The sequence below is a fragment of the Paroedura picta genome, chromosome 7, assembly GCF_049243985.1.
Source record: "Paroedura picta isolate Pp20150507F chromosome 7, Ppicta_v3.0, whole genome shotgun sequence".
In the NCBI taxonomy this organism is placed as follows: Eukaryota; Metazoa; Chordata; class Lepidosauria; order Squamata; family Gekkonidae; genus Paroedura; species Paroedura picta.
In genome coordinates, this window is record NC_135375.1 from 35,487,395 (window position 1) to 35,513,127 (window position 25,733).

General features: G+C 40.2%; 1 protein-coding gene across 1 annotated transcript in view; it reads right to left on the reverse strand.

Annotated features, from left to right (window-relative positions):
• MAP1B (microtubule associated protein 1B) overlaps positions 1-25,733 on the reverse strand; it is a 70,078-nt gene that overhangs the window by 8,935 nt on the left and 35,410 nt on the right. Inside the window, exons 3-5 of the mRNA XM_077347438.1 lie at positions 13,081-13,163; positions 10,650-10,790; positions 1,918-8,164 (exon numbers count right to left, since the gene is read on the reverse strand). Coding sequence (XP_077203553.1) covers positions 1,918-8,164; positions 10,650-10,790; positions 13,081-13,163 — 6,471 coding nt within the window. The remainder of the gene's footprint in view (positions 1-1,917; positions 8,165-10,649; positions 10,791-13,080; positions 13,164-25,733) is intronic.

Below are 25,733 nucleotides of genomic sequence, written 5' to 3' on the forward strand. Positions count from 1 at the left end.
CAGGGCCGGGGCCAGGGCCATTTTACCTAGTGGAATGAGCTCCCAAAAGAGATGCAGGCCCTACAGGAACTTGCCCAGTCTCGTAGGGCCTGCAAAATGGAGATCTTCCACCAGGCTTTTATTTGGGGCCAGTAAATGACTAACAACACCACCTGAGTGGGCCTTCCATAAGAACAATACACCCCTGCAGGATGCGGGGTGTTCTAGCTGTTGTGGGTTGGATATAATTTTAACTGTTTTATGTATTTAAATTATTATTGTTGTTAAGTGATGTAAACTGCCCCAAGCAGGTAAATACTGGGAGGGATGCCATAGAAATCTAAATAAATAAATAAACAAACAAATAAATGCAGCTCTTCTATGTATGACAAATTGTCATGCAGCTGTCAAAACTGGAAAGATTAGAAAGCGTGCTGACCAAAAAATAAGAAGTGGAAAGAGAAGAAACACAATGCATGCCATATAGTTCTATGCCACTATTGTACTTCTTCAAAGAACAACAATAGCATTTGAAAAATAAACCAGAATCTCAGGGATACCAGAGACAGGACATGTGCCTTGACGTCATATGCTAATTGTGGTACAAGAATAACGGATCACCTGAAATAATTCCTGTGTGGACGCCTGTTCAGTTAACCTCTTTCCCTATTGGCGTAATTTCACACAATCTTGCTCCTTCCAGTCATACCAATCAGTACTATCATTTTCCATAGCTGTTCATGGTAGTCTGGGGCTCAATGAATGATGAATGATGGAAACTACTCACTAACAGTAGTATATAATGTATAGGTTTCTTTCCCAATATAGCCCATAATGAAGAATAGCTTTATTTATTTATATGTTCCTCCCCAGTCACTGAGCAGCCTTCTAAATTCAGAAGAATCTTCTCATAAGTTCAGTCTGTAAATGGGAGATGATTCTTAACCACATTTTATCCAAACTCACTGTGCACCCTTGTTATTTCAGCAACCAGTAAGATCTATTGGATAGGCATCTACCAATCCTAAGCAAGGCCAGTGAGCTTAGAAAGGCGCAATTCTGCTTAGTACTTATTGCTGATTGTCCTTTTCTGCAATGTTGCCCTCTGGAGTGTAACTAGTGTTTAATTTCTAATATGAGAAATGCCGTGGGTCAAGGATTTCTGGGAATCCTATCCCATACCCTAACAGCTGAAGCCTTAAATATGGTTACTCATATTTTGGAGTTGAAGAAGGACACTCAAATACGAAAAAATGGCACTGGAAGATGACTGGGAGTTTTTGCCATGTGATTAACAAGGAAAAAAACGAGGGGGGGAAGTTTCCACTTGCTGTCCCTCGGCTATCACATGCAGACACAAATCTGGGGGAGGGAGGGCAGCAAAGGCTTTCCTTTGCAGATGAGGGGAAAAGTCTAGGGAGCCATCCCGAGGAAAAAAGCAGTGGCTATTGTGATATAACATAGAATCATAGAATCATAGAATCATAGAGTTGGAAGGGGCCATACAGGCCATCTAGTCCAACCCCCTGCTCAACGCAGGATTAGCCCTAAGCATCCTAAAGCATCCATGAAAAGTGTGCATCCAACCTTTGCTTGAAGACTTCCAGTCATCTAGGTGAGTCCTCCGTACAGAAGCAGTTTGCATAGTAGCACTATTTTAGCAAAAAAAATATGCATCTTTAATATGCACACGCGCTTGTGACTGAGCTAGCAATGTCTGCTGTGCATGCACAGTTTTTTAAGGATGCAGGTACATTGTTCAAATATTTATAGCTAGAAATATATTGCTGTAGGAAATTCTAGCAAACATGTTGCATGGAAAGCACCCTGAAACATCCATTGATAGTATCTTTAGATTATGCTTACATAACATAGGTTTGAAGATGCTGAGGACAAACTGATGTCACCTTATGTATTATCACTGTAATTTCTTCTTACCTGCAGTTGCAGTCTTTGCAGACTTTGATGCAGTAGTATTGGTTATATTCTTAGTTTCCTTGTCTTTTTCCTCAGTACGAGAAGATTTTATTTCTGGAGTTGAGATGTTTTTGGCAGCTTTCTCCACAGATTCCTTCTTCTTCGGAGAAGCTGTTCTTGAAACTTTATCCAATGATTCCTTTAAGCCACCAGGCTTCGGTGAAGCAATCTGCTTTGATTTGCTGTCACTCTTCTTGGAAGGAGAGGAAGACTTGGTCTTTGTCCCTTGCTTCTTAGTTTTTGTCTTCTCTTTGAGATCTTTCCTCAAAGGTTTACCTAAGTTCTGTTCAATAGGCAAGGCTTCTGGGTCTACCATTGAAACATCAGGGTGTCTCGGGGAAGGGCTGCGATCCTGCAGTGGAACTGGAGGAGGGTCTATATGTTCGTAGGTAATGGTTTTATCTGTTGGAATAGTTTCAGATTCATCTTCAGAGTCAATATTAGCATCTGCTGTAATAGAAGGGCATTCCTCTGTTTCAGGAGGCACGTCTGAGTCGGTCTGTGATGGAGCAGACTCGCTGACTGAGGTTGGAGGAGTTTCACCACACATTCGTGCTGGCTGTTTCCCTCCTGAAGGGGGTTGTGCACCTCCAGACTGAGTCAATGGCTTCTCTTGTTCTTGAGACTGTTCTTCACTTGCAAACCACTCCAAAGGATTGGGATTGATAAAGGAAGGTGAAAGTTCTGTCTTGGGATGCTTGTATTCACAGGAAGAGACCAAGCATAAATCAACATCTTGACGGGTTTCAGGTTTTTCAGAAACAAAGTACCTATCAGCCTCATAGTGGTAACTAGCAGTTTCAGGTGATCTGCTAAACTTCCCAGACACTTCAAAGGAATGTGTGACATTCTCAGGTGATTTTCCATTTCTCCCAGTAGTTTCATAAGAGTAACTCACAGTCTCAGAAGATCTAGTGGTTTTCTCAAAGGAATATTCAAAGGGTTCTGGTGACTTGGTAGCTTTTTCTGTTTTTTCATAGGAGAAACTATCATCATCTGATGTTCTTGTTATTTTCCCAGCTGTAACATAGGAATAATCAAGGGCTTCAGGGGATCCACTGACTTTTTCTGGTTTTTCATAAGAATAGTTAATAGCCTCAGGAGATCCAGTGGTTTTTCTAGTTGTGTCATAAGAATAACTAAGAGCCTCAGGTGATATGGCTGTTTTCTTAACATCATCTTGTTCTGTGCAGGCTAAGAACGCTTGACTATGGTCCATTAGAGGATCTTGAACTATTGAGGTATGATAGCCTAATGATTTATCTGGGGACATATGCAATGATAATGATGGTGAATGGCAAGCAGCAGTTTCTTTCATCACAGGAGGGGAATCTGAGAAACTAGGCGAGTATAGAGGAGATGATTCCCGTGGGGTTAATGAAGATAAGTCAGACTTCGGTGAAAGTTTTTCTCCAAGACTGTGTACTTTTTCTGGAGGGAACACAGAGTGCAGCGGCATTTCACAGGACTGTGTAATACCTGATACACTTTCTTCTTGCAGTGGAGAACTTGCCTGTGATGGTGTATGAGCAGAGGAAGAAGAAGGTGAAGCCTCTATCTGAGATACAGAGATAATTTCTGAAATATCTTTATCGTGCCCATAACTTGTTTGTTCCACTGGTGAAATTTTGTGTGGGAAAGAGTGATCCTGTATGTCTGAGGGGCTAAAATCAACTTCAGTTGGTCCATTTTCAGATATATGGTGCATAGAAGCACCCACTGTGGGATATTCAGGAGACTGTCTGCTGAAGTCCATAGCCAAAGACTGCTCAGGTGAATCTTGGCCAAATTCTACTGACATAGTAGATTGTTCAGGGGACCTATGATCTTGTATAGGAGTCCTTGATTTTGCTGTTTTAGGAGAGAAGTCTGGAGGAGAAATGGACATAGGTCTTGGGCACTCTTCTTTAGATGGAGACATTTCTGTTTCCTGAAATGTTGTTGGTGTTTGTACAACAGATACAGAAAGAGAGTCATCTACTTCAGTAGAATGAGGAGATCCAACCTCAGCATGCAGTGAAGGAGATACATCATCAGTAGTTGGTTCTGGAAACGAACTAGTAGCAACGGATGCTGTGGAAACAGATGCCACTCCTTCAATATGTGAATAAGTATCTTCTGCAACAACTTCATCCACAGGCGTGGCAGACTTATCAGAGACTGTGCCTTCTGAAATGGACATTTTGGTGTCCTCTTTGAAGCAGCTGAAATGACTAATATCTACTTGTGTAGGAGAAATATCTCCCAGCTTCTTTTCATCTAAAACCAATGCAGACTGAGTTTCTGAAGATTCTAAATCATCTTTTTTCTTTCCTAGGTAGAAATCTGATTTTGCTGGTATAAACTGCATCTCTTTTTCTACTTGCTTTTCTTGGAAAACACTCATAGCACTAATTTCAGAAACAGGGCTCTTCTGCAAAGGAGACCCATCGGTTTCACTTTTATTTTCAAAGGGACTTTCTGTTTCTCTGGATGGAGATTTTATATCAGCACTCAAAAAGGTATCATATGAAGGCTCTGAACCAATCAGTGGTGGGCTGCGCAAAGGTGAAAGCACTTTTTCAAAAGGTGATTCAGAGTCAGGTACTGGTTCATCCATTGGACTTATCCTGTGTTTTGCAATATCATCTTTGGCATCATCCACTTCAAAGCAGATTGGTACTTCTGATGTTTTTACAGGTATTTCAGATGGCAGATTACTTGACTTTTCATCTGTAGGAGACTGATAATAAGGTGTATGACCAGCACTACCAGCAGCTGATTGTGATGGAGATACCACTTCTAATGTTTTCTCATCAGGACTAGGGCAGTGCTCTTCATTCACTTCATGATGTTTACCAAGCAGTGATGTGAGAGCTGCAGGTTCAGTTGCCACTGTAATCTCATTGGGAGTCAGAGAAAAGTTCACACAACGTTCACTGAGAGGTGTTTTAGCAACTGGTGATAGAGCAGTTGGGCTTTCATCTGGACTTCTAGTTGGGCTATGCTTCTCATCTATAACTTCTGAAACTGCTAATTTGTTTGTACTTTTCACTTCATCTTCTCTTTGGTTATAGGCCTCTTGTAAGGAAGATTTGCTGAATCTGTCTTCTTCTAGAGAAGATGGTGGTGAAATGGTAGATGCTGAAACATTGTAGTCTTTCCCTTCAGTGGCATCTGTTTTAGAACCTTCAGATAACCCATTGAAAGCATCAGGCAACGGAGAAAGTTTAGGCCTAGTATACTCTTGAGAGTACAGTGCTGACTCATACTTAGTAATGTTAACATATTCCTGGGAAGGTGACTCACTTTCTTCATTATTAGTTTCATCACTCATCACATCCCTTGGAGTTGACATTTCATCCATTGGAGTTGGCTCACTGGATATTTCAATAGTTGATTGTGTGTAACCGGAAGTAGCAGTGAACTCTTCAGGCTGGTCTTCTCTGTTCTCTTCATCTGAAACAGTTGCTTCACTTTCTGAACCACCAGGTAAAGTTTCATCATGAATGGAAGATGGTGGCTCCTTAGCTGGAGACTGAGGTTCTGAATGCTTTGTTGGAGTGGTTAAATGCAAGCCATATTTATCATCTATCTCCCCAGCTTCCGTTGCTTTGTCCACCACAGCCATAACATAATCTTCTTCAGCTTCTATTTTTTCAGTTTCTTCTTCATCATCTCTGACATCCTCTGTTTTGTCTTCTTCCTCAGCTTCCTCCTCAGTCTCTTCTGTTTCTGCCTTTTCAAGTGTTTCTACATTTTCTTCATCTTGCTCTTCACCTTCCATTTTAAATTCAGCCTTTTCATTATACTTTACATCTTTCATTTTTTCATACTCATGAACTTCAGTAATTTCTTTTTCAGTTTCCTGAATTTCTATTGTACTCTTTGTACTTTGCTTTCTGATACCTAGTGGTGCCTCTTCTCCCTCACCTTGCTCTTCAGCTTCCTCTGTCTCAGCCTTTTCTTCATAGTCACCAGCCTCAGAAGATTCCTCAAAACCTGTTCCTTCATCTTCATACTTTTCATTGTCATCAACCTTGTCCTTTTCTACAGGTTCCAGCTCTTCAGGAGTTTGTTCGCATTCTCCCTCAGGTTCAGTGGTAGTGATTCCCTCATCTGGAGAATCTGCTGGCCCTTCCGTTTTTTCTTTCTGAACATCATAATCTTCTTTTTGTTCTATATCCGTTAGCTTCCCTTCATTTTCTATGATATCTACCTGAAGCTTTGTGTCTTTCACAACTTCAACTTCTTCAGCCTTTAACTCTTCAAAGTCTTTTGTTAAATCCTCTGGTGAAGACATAAGTGATCTCTCCGCTTCAAGTTCCTTCCCAGTGGCTGCTACACCTGCAGCTGCTACAGTTGCAGCTGCTACAGCTCCCAGAGCAGCCATTGGAGCTGGTGTTTCAGTAACCTTTGTCTCTTTTTTCACTGGCTTGCTTTTAACTTTTTCCTTTGGTTTCCCAAGAATTCCACTTTCTTTTTTGACAGACTCTTCTTTCTTTTGTGTCTTAGGCTTTGTTGCAGTCTTTTTCGAGTCTGGCAAAGAAACAGATGTTTTCTTTGTTTCTTTAAGAAGCTTCTTAGAGTCTTTCTTGGACTCCTTTTCTTCCTTCTTAATTTCCCTTTTCTCTTCCTTTTTAGTCTCTTTAGGGAGAATGTCTTTCTTTGATTCTTTTTTAGATTCTTTTTTCACATCTTTCTTCGTATCTTCCTTTTTAGGCTTTTCCTCCTTTTTAGCAGGCATTTTTTCTTCTCTCTTAGACACCTCTTTCTTTGGTTTTTTCTCCTCCTGCTTTTCTTCAGATTTTACTTTCACTTCCTTTCTCGCATGCTTCTCCTTAATTACTTTTGGTTTAACATCTGCTGCTTGTTTTTCAGCTGCTTCAGATTTCACAAGCTGCTGTTCCTTAGCTGATAGTTCTTTTTCTGTAACAGAAAGCCTTGTTTCAGCTTTTGCCGATTTATCTTTTTTTACTATTGGTTTTTCTTTACTTTCTGTTTTTTCAGTCTTTTCAGGCGGACTAGATTTTCCTGTTTCAGATGCCTCTTCTTTTGATTCTTTTCTGACTGTCTTGCTAGACTGTAATTTTGTGGCAGGCTTCAGACTTTCCTTACTGTCTGTTCGCTGCTTAAGTTTTGCTTGTTTTACTGCTGGACTAGCCAAGTTACCACTTAGGTCTTTCTGCGTAACTGTTGGTTGTTTAAGGAAATCTAAATGTTTGAGTTTTTCTAGTCCATCTAGTATGCTATATTGAGTACTATTTCCTGGGAAAAGAACCCGTATTATTTTCTCAGCAGGGTTTGCAGGATGCCAAACAATCAAAGAAGAGATTGATGTCAAATATGAAATAGGAATGTCTATCTCTTGACCATTTGTTAACACCAGTTCAGCTTTATCTTTGTTTGTACCAGTCCACTGGTGCATAAAATAATTGATCTCTTTGCTATTTTTTACAGGGTTGAGCACATACATCTCAAGCTTTCCTACTCCCATTTTTTGAAAAAGGATGATAGGCTCAATGGTATTTCCTACATTTCTGAAAAGAGGTTCTGGTTTCATAGACAGCTTATTTAAGTACTGTAGCGTGAAACAAGCTTCCTCCACACTCCTTTTTAACCGAAAATTTGGATCAGGGTTTCCCAGGCTGTCAGGGACATTCAGAAATACAACTCCCAGGTCAGGTGAAATTAGATTTTTCATCCAGTCACTGTTGGTAGTAGAACCTTGAGACTGTTCCTCTTCTAATTCTGCTATTTTCCTTTGTAGCATACTATTAATTCCTGGCAGGTTGTCATCTCCAATGTGCGTGAGCAGAATGGAATCCACTCTGTCCAAATGTCGAATGAGTTTCCAAAAGCAGGATTTTCTTTCTGATCCTCCATTAATAAGCATGTTGAAACCATTAACTGCAAACAATGCAGAGTCTCCCCTTCCACCTGGGAAAATGTAGCAGCAAGGCTTAGAAAGCTTCAGAAAACCTCCTGATGTTGGTGGTTCCAAAATATCAAAAGGTGATGGCACTTCCACTGATTCTGACAAGTACTCTGTAAATTCAGAAAGTCCTTCCATTTCAGGTAAAATAGAAGAAGAGTTGAGTTTAATGTTGATGAAATCTTGAAGATTGTGCCTATCGAGGTTTGAATTTTTCCAGTCCCCTTCCTCTGGACAAAAAAGCGTTAAACTGGCTTTGTTGGCAGGGTGTGTAGTACTCAATAATTCTCCAATCTGGGATTGCAAAATACAGAATAAAAATGTTTGTGTCAGTTTAGAATGAATCATATCAGCTTCTCATAAAACTAAAAGGTTGTTCTCAGTACCCCAAAAGTATAAAAACATTTTTAAAATGTATAAAAACAACACAGTCACTGGATCTAACAAAATATCAACAATGCCCTTCTGTTCTCGACTTAGGGCAAACAAATCAAACCCTCTACCAAAGGGTAAATGGACACAATTCTGACATCAAGAATCACAAGACTGAGAAACCTGTAGGACAACACTTCTGCCTTTCAGGACATTCATTTGGTGACCTCAAAGTAGCAATTTTATTACAAGAACAGACTGCAAAGGGAAGTTACTGAGTTATTACTCAAAACAATGGAATCCCCAGGACGCCATAGAGAGCCCATATCCTGCAAGTACTGAGGCAGCTGCATTGGCTACCAGTTGAGTACCGAATCAGGTTCAAGGTATTGGTTTTGACCTTTAAGGCCATATGAGGTCTGGGCACTGTGTACCTGAGAGACCATCTAACTCCCTATGCCCCGCAGAGGTCATTGCATTCTGCAACAGTGAATAGACTAGAGATCCCTGGGCCATGTGAAGTCCACCTGGCCTCAACCAAGGCCAGGACATTTTTGGCCTTGGCCTCGGCCTGGTGGAATAAACTCCCAGAAGAGCTAAGGGCCCTGCAGGAGCTGGCAAAGTTCCTCAGGGCCTGTATGATGGAGCTCTCCCGCTAGGCCTTTGGTTGAAGCCAGGTGGGAGGGAAGGAAAGAACTTGCCCCTTCTCCAGAATGCTGTATTTCTATCTTCCCCAGGCATACGGTTGGGGAGGGTGTGGGCGGGTGAGTAGGGGGCTGGTATGGGGGTAGGGGTTTGGAGGAGGATTTTAATTGTTTTATTGTTTTACTGTGTATGGACTTTGCTGTGAGCCACCATGAACCAGCTATGCTGGGAACAGTGGCATATAAATGTAACAAACAAATAATCATTCATAGTTACTCCATCCAGTGAAATGTACAGGGAAATTCAAATATGCGTGGGAATTTGGATTCCGGTGACAGTTTAAAGAAAACTATAATCTGTGTTCTAAAAAAATGGTTTAGATCAGGCTGCTGATTGTTTATATTGAAAACTCTGGATCACAAGCTTAATTATAGACACCAAAAAATATTAAACACATACATTCAATGTGTTTGCTTTGCAGCTTTAAATCCTTGTCATTTTGTAGTTTGTTTTCATTAATGATTTTCAAAGTTATAATTAACAAGTCGCACAGTGCAACTGAAGATTTTTTGTACCTTCATTGTGTATATAAATATAAAATAGTAAATCCAACTAAACAGCTGTATTATGTTCTTTCTTAAGTCACTAAAACTGAAAACATTGCCCATTTTACAGGATTATAAATAGATTTTATCCGAATAGCAAGGGTTGTTTTGCCTGAGAATCCAAAGTGCTCTTCTAAAAAAGGCCAAGAACAGGAGAATGAACAGTCCACAATAAAAGAAAAAAGCCAAGAAAAGAAGACTGACTTTCAAACTATTTCAGATGCAATTTGAGGCAATCTACATTTTTAAAGGTTTATTGTGAAATAGCTGGATTTAAGCTATCAAATAACTTCTTTGATATAGTTGCTCCTCTCTTGAGGTGTCTGAATAGCAATGACCAAAAGCCTCTAGATCTGTACTCATCTGGCATTTTGTTTATGTCAGTTTTGCCCCCACTCTCCAGGAATAAAGCTGTTCATACCTCATACACATATGAAGCAGGGTTTTTTTCCCTTTAATAAATACTTAACATTCTTGCTTGAGTCGGAATGCCAATATAGAGCCATACAAACAGGAGTTTTGCAACATCTTAAATTTTTTGTTTTATCATGAGCTTTTGTGGATTACAGCTCACTTTTGTAATAACAAAGCTAATGCTAGAACAGAATTAATTTTTGATGTGCTTCTAAAAGAAGATATGTTGAATTTCAACACTACATTTAATTGCAAATTAGAATACTATGCAGGCAATATAATGATATTAATTCCATGTTAGTCATACATGAAGAATTACTAGGAGTCTCATGGCACCTTAAAGATTAACTGTTTTTTTTAAGTTCTAGTGTTTTTTCTGGACTAGAGTCCCATTTCACTAGACAGAGAGAGTGGAAAAGATAGTGAGCTTTCTCCACATATAACAAAGAAATAATCTTGCTGTTTACATTACATATGTGTGTGTTTAAATGCATGCTCCTAGTGAACACCCAGCCGATGAATCTGACAAAATGGCTTGTCAATATGCTAGAATAAAAACTCATTAGTCTTTAAGATGCCATTGTGACTTTAAAGTCTTTATTGTGTTTCTTTTACTGTTAATTGTTTTGAAAACATTGTTAAAATGTATTCTATAGATCTACCATATAAATCACATTGCAGATGTCAAACCTCTTGATAAAAATCACAGTAGCTTCAAATGCAGGAAATGTTTAAAAACAAACCTCTTGGTCAGTGAAGATCTCAATAAAGTTTTGAAATGAGAAAGATCCTGACTGAAGAATAAGCTCGCCTGTATTTTCAAAGCTCTGCCCAGTTAGTACCAGGAGCTTGTGCCTTGCAGCATCTGTGATCATTAAACGCACCTGCAGTAAAAGACAAACACATTACATTTAACATACGTCCAACACTTCCTCCCTTCTGTAGGGTCAATGGTTCACTTCTCTTTAGATTTAAATACAAATCTAAGACTTTTATCATTAGACTTTGTTCCTTGCACTTTAACCCTAATGAAGTTTGGGAGATTTCAAAAAGGACCAAACTTTCAAACAGCTCTCATAGTGCAACCATCCTTGTTCTCCTGTTTTTATTGTTAAGAGATGCAATTGAGAAGCAGTGCTTGCTTTGTCAACCCTGAGCTATTTTCAGGGTTGAATATGACATGAGCTTCACTGAATCCTCTCAAAATATTTTCCCATTGCCAAGGCTCTTTCTAGTTTTTTATTTTTATTCTGCATGCTAAAAGTCAAATAATAAATTACTCCAAATAATTCTATCTCATGCTGTGAAAAGAAAAGTAGCAATGATCTGAATTTCTGCTTGAGGATTCAACAGTCATGGCAGGTCCAAGGGTATCATTAAAAAGGATGGCACAACAGAACATCTCATAATCAGAAGCAAATCCCATGTTGCTTTGACACGAATTGTGTTGGGATGTAAAACTGTAACACTACACTTGGTGAGTCAAGTCCATTTACTGTGGGTCTGTTTCAGAAGACAATACTGAAATGAACCCTCAGCATCCTGATCAATGTCAATTCTATTTCATCTGTTTTAATTGCATTCAATCCATTAAAGAATTGAATTCTCTTGTTTATTGTTTCCTGTGTTTGGTGGCCCAGGTCTTGGAAGTCTGCCAGATTCTGGGACAAAGCCTTTTGATTTTTCCAAACAAAGAATTGCTGATTTATGAATCACAACTATATGATTGCTCTACTATTTCATATTTTATTGATGGATATAGATAGATGGTTTACAGTGATAGACACTAGAGCCAAATGCAAAAACAAATAAAGACTAAATGTTATTTTCAGAACTTCTATTTGTAATGTGGGATATACCCTGTGGGCTTAAGTGATGGAGGCAAGGGTAGGCGGGCTTTATGAGACAACCCGATTTTGCAGAAAATAGAGATTAACTGGTTTTGCAGAAAAAATAGTTGGAATAACATTCATTGTTCCTTCCACAATAGTTTCATGTAAGGATTGTGTGAGTGTAACCCCCAAAAACTAGTTGGCTTCACCAAGTCACTGACTGGAAGTTACTAGAAACTATAGCCATCAAGGTGAACTGCACAAGAGATTGAACTTGGCTCACCATGACGTTTTGGAAAAAGTTGTTTAATTGAACTCTAATTGACTTCCATTATACCAATAATTTATTTTAGACATCTCTATAATGCCTTTCCATCTACCTTAGAGTCACCAAGGCACAGAACAATAAAACATTAAGCAAAATTAAGCACATATAAGCATGTATAAAACAATTAAAGCAAAACCTCTGAAAATGACCATATTGATAGGGTAGGTTCATATGAGAATTCTTACTTAATATACACAAGATAATTGGGAAATTATACATCTAAGCATGTGTATGGTTTGATATGCTTTGGAGAAAGCAGTTATGCTAGGATTGGCCAGTGGTAAAAGGAAACCAGGCCAACAAAGAACACGTTGGTTAGATACAATCAAAATGGACATTGACCAGAGCATTATTCAATTATAAGAAGCAGTGCAAGATTGAAAATCATAGCAACAGTTTAATCGTATGATTGCCAAAAGTCAGACATGACTGGCTAACATCATCATCAAATATATATACAACAGTTATACTTGAGGACATGAAAGCTTTCTTTCTCTGCTCTTTGTCTATGACCTTGAATTCTGTTGTCAGAGTGTCTTGTTTAAGACTACAACATCAGCAGTTCTACAGAAGTCTTTGCCAAAAGTAGCCCTAGCATGGAAGAAAAAGCCTGATGGAAAAAGAGCTGGTGACATCCATTGGATGTGTCATGGTAGGATCTGGTTGTGTAGCTCAAATATTTAAGAGTTGTATAAATGAAATTCAATTAGAAGTACACCATCAAATTTCCCCTTTAGTTGTGACGGTGTAAATCAATATCTGTATACAACAATTGCAACAGGCTGGGTTACCACATCCCCCCCCCCCAAAAAAAAGAGTGGGAATAAATATTAAGCCATTGTAACTTTCATTTTTCTTAGCCAGATTTAAAAGACATATTAGTGGGCCACTGAAATTTTAGAATTGTAAGGAAATATTAATGATTTCAAAATAACTTCTTCGAAATGCAGTTTTGACATATTTTTATATCACCTTGTATTATATACTCAGTGACACATTTCTGGATGATTTTACCTCAGTGCTGACAGCTTCATCTGAAGGGTTAATCAGAACAACAGTTTCTAAGACATCACTTCGGTGGTGGAGGATTTTCTGACCTACAAATATAAAAGGAAAAGAAAATAAACTGTAGGGCTTGCCATTTACTTCTTACTTGTAGACATGTGCTCCCCATGGATATATCCTCAAGATGCTCAGTCCTCTGCCATTTTGGTTGCTTGTGATTTCTCATGTTTCAGTGTTATTAAATCAAGAGCAAATGTTACAGGAAAAGTCTGATAATTACAGATTTTCTATTGTTTTGGGCCACATCACCAGTAATTATTCAAATCATAGTATCTCTTCTTTTTTAAAAGTAATGTTCATGAGCACAAGTAACATCCTCCTCACAAAAAAAACAAAGCTGTTGCCTTTTTAAATGGCATTTGGCGCTATTATAACTTCTGCTTCTTCCTCTGAAAACAGCAGAGCCTAAGGAGCTCTTGCATTGTGATTGTGAAGAAAATGTTATCCAGGCACTCTGGTTGGCAATTACATAAACACCCAGAAAAGAAGCTTGGTAAAATGAATTACTTTAAAAAATGAATCAGTTAACCTTGCCCAAAACAGGTGAGAATACAGAGAACAAGAATACTAGCACTTAAGAGCATCCAATTAAACTGACAAAAGGTACTTTACACAGAGTGTGATTAAATGTGGAATTTACTAGCATAGCCGCAGAAACCAACAACTTTAAAGGGGGATTAGATAGATTCATGGATGATAAGTCTATCAATAGGTACCACCCTTGGTGAGTCAGGGGAATCTCCAAAATCAGAGGCAGAAAGCCTCTGAATCCTAGAGGCAGGAGGCAAATCAGTGGAAGGCATCAGCATCTATGCCTTGTTGGCCATTCAGAGGAACTGGTTGGTCATTTTGTGAAACAGAATACTGGACTAGATGGCCCATTCATCTGATCCAGCTGGGTTCTTGTGTTCTTATGGCAAATGCAACAACACTAGGACTGCATTCATATATCAAGATAAATGATGGTTTCATTAATTATGATACCCCAAAGAAGACAATTCAATAACCTGGGGTTTAAAACAGATCCTAAGTTGGTTTTGTCTGTACTGCTTTTGGTTCGCTGTGGCATCTGAATTCAAAAATAACAAATCAAACAAATCACTGCTCCCTATGGACAGTATAGGCAGAACATTACCCTTGCTGGGAGGTAGAAGAAGAGGGAAGAAGCTTGGAGGTAGAAGAGGAGGGAAGAAGCAGCCAAATTTAAGAGTAGTTACTTTAGACTACTACAGTTCGTTTTTCCAACCACGGCTACAAAAGGCAATTTGTCAGCTTTCCGCAGGGCCTGTAAAATGGAGCTCTTCCACCAGGTCTATGGTTGAGGCTGGGGTCAGCGAATCAGGGACATCGCTCCCCCCCCCCTAGGAGTTGGAGTGTACGCTACTCCCCTATCCTTTCCTCTTCACCTCTTAATAATTGGGGGAGGGATGGGATTTTTAGCCGCCATGTTAGTAGATTGATGTTTAATGGGAATTTTAATGGGATTAGTTGTTGTGACCCGCCTCGAGCCTATCGGGAGAGGCGGGAAATAAATCTAATAATAATAATAATAATAATAATAATAATAATAATAATAATAATAATAATAATAATAATAATATCATGACATCTCAATGGAGGTTAGTGTTCCGGGGAGAAATTTCATGTAGTATTGTTTTCTGTCAAAGCAAAGTCCAATGTAAAGTATGATATTCTGATGACTATAAAAGAGCCCCATGAAGAATTGTTCAGACTCTTTAATAATAAACACAGAATTTGTTTTCATACTTTTTATTATTTCAAATACCTACTTTCACTATATAAAATTACATCTTTCTGAGTTACAGTTTGTACAGCCCTGTCCTAAGCAAAGTGGTATGATTCAAATATCCATTAAAGCAAATGTTTTAAATACTTCACTATAGTTCACCAAACTAATGCCCGGTTCTACCCATCACAATGTTGCCAATTTATGATACTCTTGCTCTATGACTTCTGTTTTTTCTGCTTTAAAAGCCTGACTATATGATAGCTTTTATATTATCTCACCTAGACTTTTAGAGCCAATTTCCACTATACCATCAAGAAGTTTCAGTTTTGTGCAATTTCAGCAATTCTTGTCCCATTTTATTTGCCTTTATTTATTTATTTGCTGGGTCACTGAGTCAGTTATCAAAGAAAACCAAAATATTATAAAACCATTATATAAACAAAGTCAAAAATAAAGTGCATATATTAAAACACGAAACTAGCACTTAAAACACTGGGCACTACAATTATATTACTGATGGAAACACAAAAGGCACTAACAAAATGAAGAAATCGTCACCCACCAGCAGAAGTCAGTGATAGAAGGAGACAAATATCCCTGAGGAGGGCATTCCATAATTACAAAGCCATGATTGAAAGCCCCTTTTCAGGTTGCCATCTGTCTCGCCTCAGAATATGGGACCCAAAGCAGTGTCTTTGATAATCATAGTGGTCAAATAAGTTCATATGGGAGAAGGCAATGGGAGGGCCCTGACAGAGCTGTCTCAGTTCTGCCGGGCCTGTAAAATGGCGCTCTTCTGCCAGGCATTTTGTTGAGGTCAGGCTAAGGAAGATTGGGTCCCTTCCTGCAGAGGCCCATGTGCCGGACACCTGGGCAGTTACTTCTCCCAGAAGTGGCTGTGTGCTGTTGTCATTGGGTGTGGATGGGAGAGAGGTTGTAGATGGGTTTTTGTCACCAATATTGGAATTTGCACATATCTTTAAACAGCCCGTGGTGCCACGGGCGCCACGGACTAAATAATTCGTTAAGCCCCCTTGAGGTGGGCTTTGTCTGTGATGAGGAAGGGTCCGGGTTGGACCCTTCCTCACGACAGACAATCGGAGGGACCAATCGGCAGGGGCGAAGCGCCTGCCGATTGGTCCCTCCGATTCCCAGCCTGAGCAACTGCGAGCCGCGCTGCGCGCGGCTCGCAGTTGCTCCCGGCCTGACGCGGCGAGAGGCGCAAAGCGCCTCTCGCCGCGTCAGCCCGCTGCCCCAGGGAGCCCCCAGCAGTCGCACGAAGCGCGGCTGCCGGGGGTTCCCTGCCTGGCGGACTGACGCGGCGAGAGGCGGAAAGCGCCTCTCGCCGCGTCAGCCCGCCGCCCGACGGAGCCTGCCTGCCTGCTGCCCAAAGAAGCCTGCTGCTGCCGCCACCGACGACGACGACGACCAGCCCGCCGCCGCCGTCGATGAGTCCTAGCACCCACTGCATTTAGCTGCAGCGGGCTTGATTACTAGTACATAAATAAATCCTTAAGGTATGCTCATCCTGAACCATACAGGGTACCTTGTTTTTGGTTCAGAAACAAACTGGGAGCTAGTAGAGATGGACCGATACTGGAGGGATATGGACTCTATGACCCATTCTATCCCTGAACACTTTTCACAAGCAGCCACAAACAGCACTGCAATATTCTAATCTAGACTAGATGTTACCAGGGTATGACGACAGTGGCCAGATAATTTCTGTCCTGGAAAGGCTCTAGATGGGAAACCATTTGAACCAAGTAAAAGGCACTCCTGGCCATGGCCATTACCTGCTTCCCTAGCAGTAAGCAATAGGTTTTCTCTTTTAAAAGTACGACCCCATCCAGAACAGAGAACATCTTTAATCCTGGGTTAGTCCTAACACTCACCCATAGCAATTCTATCTTGTAGGGATAATTACACCTTATTAGCTCACATCGACTCCATATCTACCTCCAGGGGCTGGTTCAGGGTTTCTATAGCCTCCCCAATCCACTGGAAGTATGCAACAAAGTTGAGTTTCATTCACATATTGGTGATGATCAGGGCCTCTTAGAGGTCGAGATGGCTACTTCAGTTTTTGAGGTTTCTTCAATCCTGTCAGTGTGTCTCTGCAACTATATGTATAACCTCATTTGAAGATAATACCAAAACTCTAAATTAGAAGCCCTTTACGAATGTGAGGCCCTGGCCAGCTGGTTCTCCTAGCCTCACCTGTGACAGGCACTGGTGATAACCCAGCCCAAATCTTTGGATGACTTTACCTAAAAGTTTCATGTGTATGGTGGCAACAGGCATGCATCACCCTTCAGTAGCTTTGCAGACTCATCATGTATATGTTAAAGTGCATGGATAATAAGATGGAATCATTTGGGACTTGATAGGCCAAAGGTCTAAGTGGCAAGCAGCATTCATTCAGCAACACCTTCAGAGATCCATCCTCCAGATAGGACCAAAACTACCACAAATAGTGCCTCCCAGTACCAACTGTGAAAGGCAGTCCAAAAGGGTACCATGAACGCTGCTGAGAGATCCAGGGGGGTTAACAGGGTCACATATCCTGGTACGTGTCATCTAAGCTATTTCAGCAACCAAGCTATTTCAGTCCCATAGCCAGGCCTGGAGTCATAATACAAAGTTAACTTCATCCAAGAAACCTTGAAGTTGCTCAACTGCCATTCATTCAGTCCCATTGCTCTAGAACAGTACATTCAAAACTGGCTGAAAATTGTTCATATTTCCTTGGTTCAGGGTTGATTTTTTAAGCAATGGACACACCACAGCCCTTTTCAAGGCTCTGGTGACTAATCCCTTTATAAAAGTTGCATTAACTGTTGCTAAGACTCCCCCTGGCAGCTTTAAGCCTGGAAGAGCAAGGGTTACACAAATGGGTGGTAAGTTTCAAACATTTAAGGATCCTGTTCTCCCTCTCAGACTGAATAAATGGAAAGTATATCAAAACAACTGGATAAGTCAGCATATAGACACTATTTATCTCTTGCTGATAATGTAAAGTTCAAGCTGGTATAATCATGGGAGATTTTATGTGCAAAGTATCCCAACAAGGCACTGAGCAGACCTCCTCATCCGAAAGGATGAATCTCTGTAAACCTCTGAGTATCAGAAACTGTCCTGTACTGTGCAAACACATCACTAGGCTTTGAGTGACCTTTAGCTTATCTTGCTGGATTGTCTCAAGTCTTCCTCTGCTGTTGCTCTAGCTGCCTCCCTTGCTTTTTACCAAGGAGCTTCTCCTGAGAGGGGGCACCAAGGAGAGATCACGTCAACCACCAGTGACAATTCCTCATCAACCATCAGCAAGAGCATCAACCGTATCAGCAGAAAAATTCCCTAAAGCCATCAGAAAGCTATTTCACAATGGAGCTGGATATTTTTAATGAAAATAAACTCAGCTTATATGTTACCTGTTACCATGTGTTAATTGTATCCTCCCTGTTTTCTGTAAACCGCCCTGAGCCCTCGGTATATAAATATAATAAATAAATAAATGAATAATAGTCACCTGCTAAAAACAAAAGGTCAATTTACTAAATTAAAACAATCAACTTTTGGCACCATTTCTTGGATAGATGAGGAGTGTGGTCTTATTTTAAAAATATGGAATGATCTGCTATGCCCACTTAATATTAAGATGATGCTAATATTTGGAATGTAGTCAGTTATCCCTACAGACACCTTATTATTCAATATCCCCTGCTAAAGATGCCAATGATCAACGGAAATGCCCTTTTAACTCAGGGAGTTAATTCCCGCAGGTCAGGTTTTGACACTTCAGCAGGATGTTTAGTGACCCTTTCCGATGCTATTGATTTGATGTTGGCCTTTCTCTACTGATCATTCATTGTGTGGACAATGTCATTAATTTTGTATGAAGTTTATATAGTGACATAATAAATAAAGGTCATGGCAAAATGAGTACTTCACTGTGGGATGCTGCAGCTCTGTCAAATAGGGCTCTCCCTGTCGCCTGTTTGAATGCACCACAGTCTCCCCCTTTAGGAGGGCACCAGATGGGTGGTGGGGAAGGAACGTCATCAGCTTAGTCTGACTCATCTTCCTCACCACCGTGGAAGAGGGCTCCATCAGCCTCCTCTTCCTTCTCCAGCTTTAGGCTCTGCCACTCTGTTATTTGTTCCTGTTCCTGTTCCTGTTCCTCCTCCTCCTCCTCCTCCTTGCTCCTTCTCCCTCTTTCAAGGTCTTCTTTCAAGGCTCTCCTCTCACTCTCCAGGCTCTGACCCCCTTGCTCTCACTTGCCCTTTCCTTTATTTGCTCTTCCCTTCCAGCCTTCTACTCCAGCTCCCCACCCCTGAGCCTTCAAGAGTCCTGCCCTGGGCTCGGTGTCTACTCGGCATGCCTGGGCGTGTTGGCTGAGGCCCACAACGAATTACCCGGGCCCAACCAGGTGACTCTGTTGCCTCGGTCTGGGAAACTGCCAGGTGATCACCCTGCTGCTCTTCAGTGCTCCAGAGAAGGCTTGTCGCCAGCAGTCCGCACCCAATCTTATTAGGTGATCTTGGGACAGTCACAAACTTTCAACCTAACACACTTCATAGAGTTGTGTGGGAATAAAATGGAAAAGGGAAGAATTATGTAAGCCACTTTATCTCCTAAGTGAAAAGAAAGGTGGGGTATAAATAAAATAAGTAATTACATAATGACTATTTTCAACAGGAAAGCAGAATTATCAGCAGATTGTGTTCAGTTGAGCTTTAAGTCACACAGTCTTGCCTTGTCAAAATGTTCATCTAAGAGGAACACCTTCCAGTGTACTATCAAATGGTTTTTAAAGGGGGGGGCTTAATACATGTTTAGTAGATACAAGAATATACACTGAAAAGATTGCCCTATATGAGAAAATAGCAGCCTGAGCCCCTCAGTAACATCAGAATGGATTTTACTGATAGGGAGAGCAAACAATACTAGTGTATTAATGAAAGCACATCACTTTATGAGGCTTTGATTGCTTCACAGTTAATTCATGAAATGGGGAACTCAACTTGGAAAGGAGAGAAAGAAAAACCTGATTTCAAACTACAGTGGAATCAGAATACACACAGAATATTACCAGTTGTTTAAATTCTATGTTACAGATGACTGATCTGTAGACAAGCTCAGTGGTTTTCATACCATGGACAACAGGATTTTTCTGACAGTCCCCACAGAGCTTCCAGCTAAAGAATTAACAGGGGAAATAACTGTTAAGACAGGAAGTACTCCCTTCCCTCGTATGCCATTGGTCCAAACAAACAATTTTTCCAGTGCTTCAGTCCCCCATAGAATGAAAACAGAAAACATAATTCTCACAGCTGGGAAGATCTTAAAGGTAAAGGTATCCCCTGTGCAAGCACCGAGTCATGTCTGACCCTTGGGGTGAATCCCTCTAGCGTTTTCTTGGCAGATTCAATACAGGGTGGTTTGCCATTCCCTTCCCAGTCATTACCATTTTACCCCCCAGCAAGCTGGGTACTCATTTTACCAACCTCGGAAGGATGGAAGGCTGAGTCTACCTTGAGCCGGCTGCTGGGATCGTACTCCCGGCCTCATGGGCAGAACTTCAGACAGCATGTCGGCTGCCTTACCACCCTGCACCACAAGAGGCGTGAGAAGATCTTATAGTATGCCAAAACTAGACATCTTAAAAGGATCATGAGTGGCAAAATGACACAAAGTACAGATCTGCATAAGGAAAACTAACTATCATATTGTGTGATAATAATGACCCATGCAGGACAGTGGTCTGTCTCCATAGCCACTGTATACATAACAGAATAACTCAGATTACAATGAAATTCAAGCAAATAGCCTCATTTATGTAAAACAGTTCAATTTAAAAGGTAAGTGCAGATAGCTATGCTGTATGAAGGACAAGTATTCATGAGAATAAAACAAGCAAGATATCATAGTTTATTTCCGTCTTTAACCAGAACAAATCACAATACAAAAAAAATAAAATCTTATGTGTTTAAAGACAGTCTCAGTCAATGGTACACAATTGGATAAATAAAACAGATGAATACAAAGATTAAACCCATTAATAAAATTATTTGTAGAAATTTAAAATTCTTACCAATCCTGATGTAAAGTGCTTCAAACCAATTGTCTCTGACTTACAAATTTTTCTTGAATCTGCAGACCTGGGTGCAGAATCTAGCCTCGTGGCATGTAGTTTGATGGTTTTTATCAGACAAAAGATTTGTCTGATTTTATTTGATCAACCAGGGAAACTTTCCAGCAACAGGTCAGTGGCTTCTTTATGGATCTTACTATAAAAATCAGAACTGAAGAACGTATGCTTGATTGATTCTACTTGCTTTTGTGAGCATTCATAGAAGAGATATGTGGGAAATGTGGGGTGAGAGAGAACATAATCCTGGAGTAGATTTCATTGACTTTCAGTCTCATCCAAACACCAATTAAATGAAAACACAACTACTAGGAATAAGGACGAACACAAATGGCCTCACAAACTAAAACATCACAAATTTTGACTGGTTCATGATTCGGCCCACATTTTATACGCTCCTGATTGTCGACTTCTCTTCCCTAATGGGGTTTGGGTGTTGGGCAGATTCATGGCTCTGAGCCATCCTGTCTCTCTGCTTATGCTGAGTGGTGGGGCTTAGGTACTGGGTGACTTGGCTAAGGACCCACATTTTAAAACCTCCGGATTGTGAATTCCTTTCTCTCACTGGGGTTTGGGTGTCAGATGGTATCCTTCCATGATGAGCACCCACTTTTGCTCTCATGGCTCACCTATTATTATTTCCAAGCAAACAGAAGCAACTTTTTAAAACCTCCAACTGAATTTTTCCATTATTGGAAACTGACCAGGACACAAAACCAACATCAAGTTTTAATAAGCACATCGCTTTAAAGCAAAATAAATGAACAAAAAACGGAGCGATTATTTGGATGCTCGTTAGTGCAGTTCAGATCTTCAGTTCATACTTGCAGGTAAAGAATAAAAGCCTGGGAATAGGTGGCTGGATTGAAGACACTGATGTACCATGAAGACTAACTATGTGGGCCAGTTTTGCATAAGATGTGCTTATGGCATGCCAGGCAGTGCTAAGAAGGCTCTTATGTGAACTTTACGGGAAAGGTGAGAGTGGCCTGATATTTGCTAGCAAATCTAATAGGTGGATGGTGGTCATTTTCTTTAAAAACTTCCAGCAGGGACACCGTCTGCTTCAGGGAACTATTTCTGTTGAGGATTGCTATAATTACTGCCTATCTTCTTGAATACTTTGGGGGGTATTTTCAACAGTTGCAGCCCATTGTCAGTGAAAAAGAGTCTTAAACTGCATGTCTTAAATCAAGTTGTGTGCGCCTAATGGTGTTGATTAACAGAATAATTGTATCAGCTTTCCCCCCTAAATATCGATTTGTTTCATCGTTTGCCAACTTTATGTGACATTTAATTTGCTGTCAAACTACTGCCATAAATCAAGCACATGCGTAGAGATGACCTTTTACCCCCTTTATTTACCACCAGGGACCAACTATCCCCCACAACTGTCGTATATCTCCTGGTTCAAAATGCTTTTCCAGTTAGGATTTAAAGCACAACTGCCACAGCAAAAACCACACCACAAAGCCCACTACAATGCTTATGGCAGAAGCTTTTCTAGTGCTGGCAAATGCTGCTTCTTGAGAAATTAATTTATTCGTCGGGTGGAGGAGAAACCTCTTTCCCACTGAAACCAGGAAAGACTCAGGGAGCTAAGTCCTTGTGTTCCAAATCACTTATGGGATAATTTATCAAGTAATTTTTTAACAATCAGGTGTTGAAAATGTTCAGTTAAAGTGCTGAAGAGTTCTCCTGCTTATTATTATTATTTATTTATTCTGAAAAGTTCTATACTGCCTTCTTAGAAATATCAAAGACATGATATCAATAGAAAAACCACTTGAACTGGAAGTAATGTTCATGTCCTGGAGGAAGGTTTCAAACTGTGCTCAATGGAGTGGAAGGAAAGCAGTAGGATTCACCCCAGTATCTTCAGACAGATTAGAGCATTCCTTCTGAACCAAGGCTACTAGTAACCCCAAGGTTATTTCTCCTTGGCAGGAGTCAGGAGGACAGAGTGGCTTTCTGTTTATGTCTGTGGTCTGCAGTGGCAGTGCTGAATTCAATGGGAAAGGAATGGGAGAGAAGAGTTGAATCTGCTACATCCCCCCCATTGGGTCCTCGCATTTCCTCCTTCTCAGATTTCTTTCTCAGAGCCCCACCAGCAGAAAATGGCTGGAGGGAAGGCTGTTAGAAGCAAAGGGATCCAGATTTTCAAACAGGAGAGGACTGTGTCCAATGCCACATAATATACCCTCCCAAAAAGACATTTTATCAAGGGGAACTGATCTTTGTAGTCTGGAGAAGAGCACCACAATTTTGCTGCCCTTCCCCTCCTAAAGCAGCTGAAAATGCCCCCCCCCCATGTTATATCTGGAGAATACAGGGCCGCCAGAAAGAACATGAGGGGGAAATCAGAGGGCTGTTAAGGCCAGGAGGGGGGGATCAGTGAAAACTACCTCTTCCCTTACCTACAGGGATCTTTTCCATGGGACCCAAGCCTAGATTTCTTTTTCAGATGTTGTTGTTTGGGTTCCAGGGAAGGACAACATTTCAGAACTGCAGAAACTCTATCTTCAAAGAAAATGCCTAGATCTTAGTCATGAACCAATCAAACCACCCACATTTATTATATAATAAAATAAAATACCCGAGAAGGCCATTTGATGGTGCTGAAAGTTGATTGAGCATTGATGCCATGTGACATTGATTAAAAAGCCTAAACAGAAAAAAAAACCAGTGGGAATTTCTGATTTCTGGACCATGGCTGACTCACATGGAAGCAAGGCAAGGTGGACAGGACTCTGGCCAGTTCCTGTTTTGCTAAACTCTTAGCTTTTTCTCATGTAAATATGCTTTCTGAAAATAAGTACATTTACAGACATATCCAAAACCTTACATAATAATATTAAACGATATGAAAACAAATGCTACTGACATCTGGTACAGTCAAGCTCACAGCCCTTCAAGTTCCATACTGAGCTCTTCATACTCCATGTGCCTCACAAGAACTAAACTCCAGATTATAAAACCACCCTGTGGTGCATTCAATTACTGCTTGCATACATCCTCCTAAAAGCATGTGAGCATTAGTAGAATTCTGTTTGTCCTCAACCTGACTGCCTTCCTTTGCCCCAGTCTGGGGAATCAAGTCTAATAATATTCAGAGACCTTTTTTATTTGTTTTGGTAAAGTGCAAACCATTTGTCAGAATACGCAGGCTGCGTTCTTGAACTGCAGATATTGCCTTTTTTGAAATGTGATCATTAAGCAGGGGGAAATGGCATTGAATTGGCAATGGACACATAGTAATATGGATTGACTAAAAGTAAATAAGATCATAATTTAAGGGTATTTTGGAGGAAATTCCTCTTCCTTTAGGTCCCAAAATCTAAACAAGAGACCATTCATCTTAGGTCTAGGAAAACCTTAGCTCACAATCCTGGTTCAAATAAATATACCCTAAAAATGCATAAATTAAGTTCCGTTTCAAAGACTGTCAGATGTTGGTGAGAAGCCATATGTGACAGGACTTCCTTGGGGGTTCTATCAGGTTGTAGAACCCTTTTCCTTGAGAAGTTTGTCTTGCTACTTACCTTTTGGAAAGTGGCTCTAAGAGGCTAGATAACTGCTAGTGATGTTAGCAGTTTTGTGGCCCTATGTGAGAGGGGAAAGTGATATGCAAATATTTTAAATACGCAACTAGGAAAACCTGTTCCTGCTGCTTCTTGTGGCAGGCACAAACTTCCTTTTATGCCCACAATGTGACAAAAGACAAATTTGATAACATGACAGAAATGCTGCAGGCATAGTTCAAATGCACTTCACTGATTTGTCTGTGAAAACTGTACTAACGGCATGAAAAAGATACACTGACTAGAAAGCACAAAATTAAAAAGGTCTCTGCTTTCTATATCACATTAGTAATTCTCCTAAGTGATACATTATATATGAAGGTATACTTCTAGTATCACTTATGAAAGTACTGTCAACCAAGTCCAGCTGTTCCTTGATCATTAACTCTTCTCCAGTCTGATATTCCCCAATCCAAACCAAATAACTTTTCTCCTTTGTCTTAGAGAATCTCTGCCTTTTGGGAATCTTTGAAAGCCTGGATGTTTGCCCAGTATGACTCCAGAGTTGACTTCCTTAAATGATTTAGGCTTTAAGGTTTCTTTCTGTGACAGCACCAATAAAAGGAACAATAGACACAGAACAAAGAGTAGCAGAAAGCCTCTGGAGGAAAAGAAATGTGAATATATATAAAAATGTCAAGTAAAAGATCTCAGGGGAGCCACATTCAAACAGCTGAAATAGGAAGACTGACAGATTTAACAAAATGGTTTTAGTTTAGTGATCCAATAAAAACTGTACAATTTTATTGAGCTTCCTCAGTGGTTTGGTGTTTGTTTTGATGGAAATTGCATTAAAATGGATTTTATAATTATCTTCTCACTTAGCCAGATATTTTATGACAAAAAATTCTGCATAAAATGGCAAAACTCTGGCAACTTGCTAAGCATGGCACAATTAGCCTTATTCTAGTCTCACAATTCTATAATTATATGTAGTAAGGAATAATTATTAAAATATTTATTTTTATAGTTTTCTCCCACTGCAATGACAAATCAGAATAATTAAGACTAGTGTCTGTGAAAAATGCATGCTAAAGCAAAAATAGTGGGGAGACCCAATAATATGAGATTTACAGACTACTAAATAACATTAATGGAGCAGCAAAGCACTGTGTCAGGT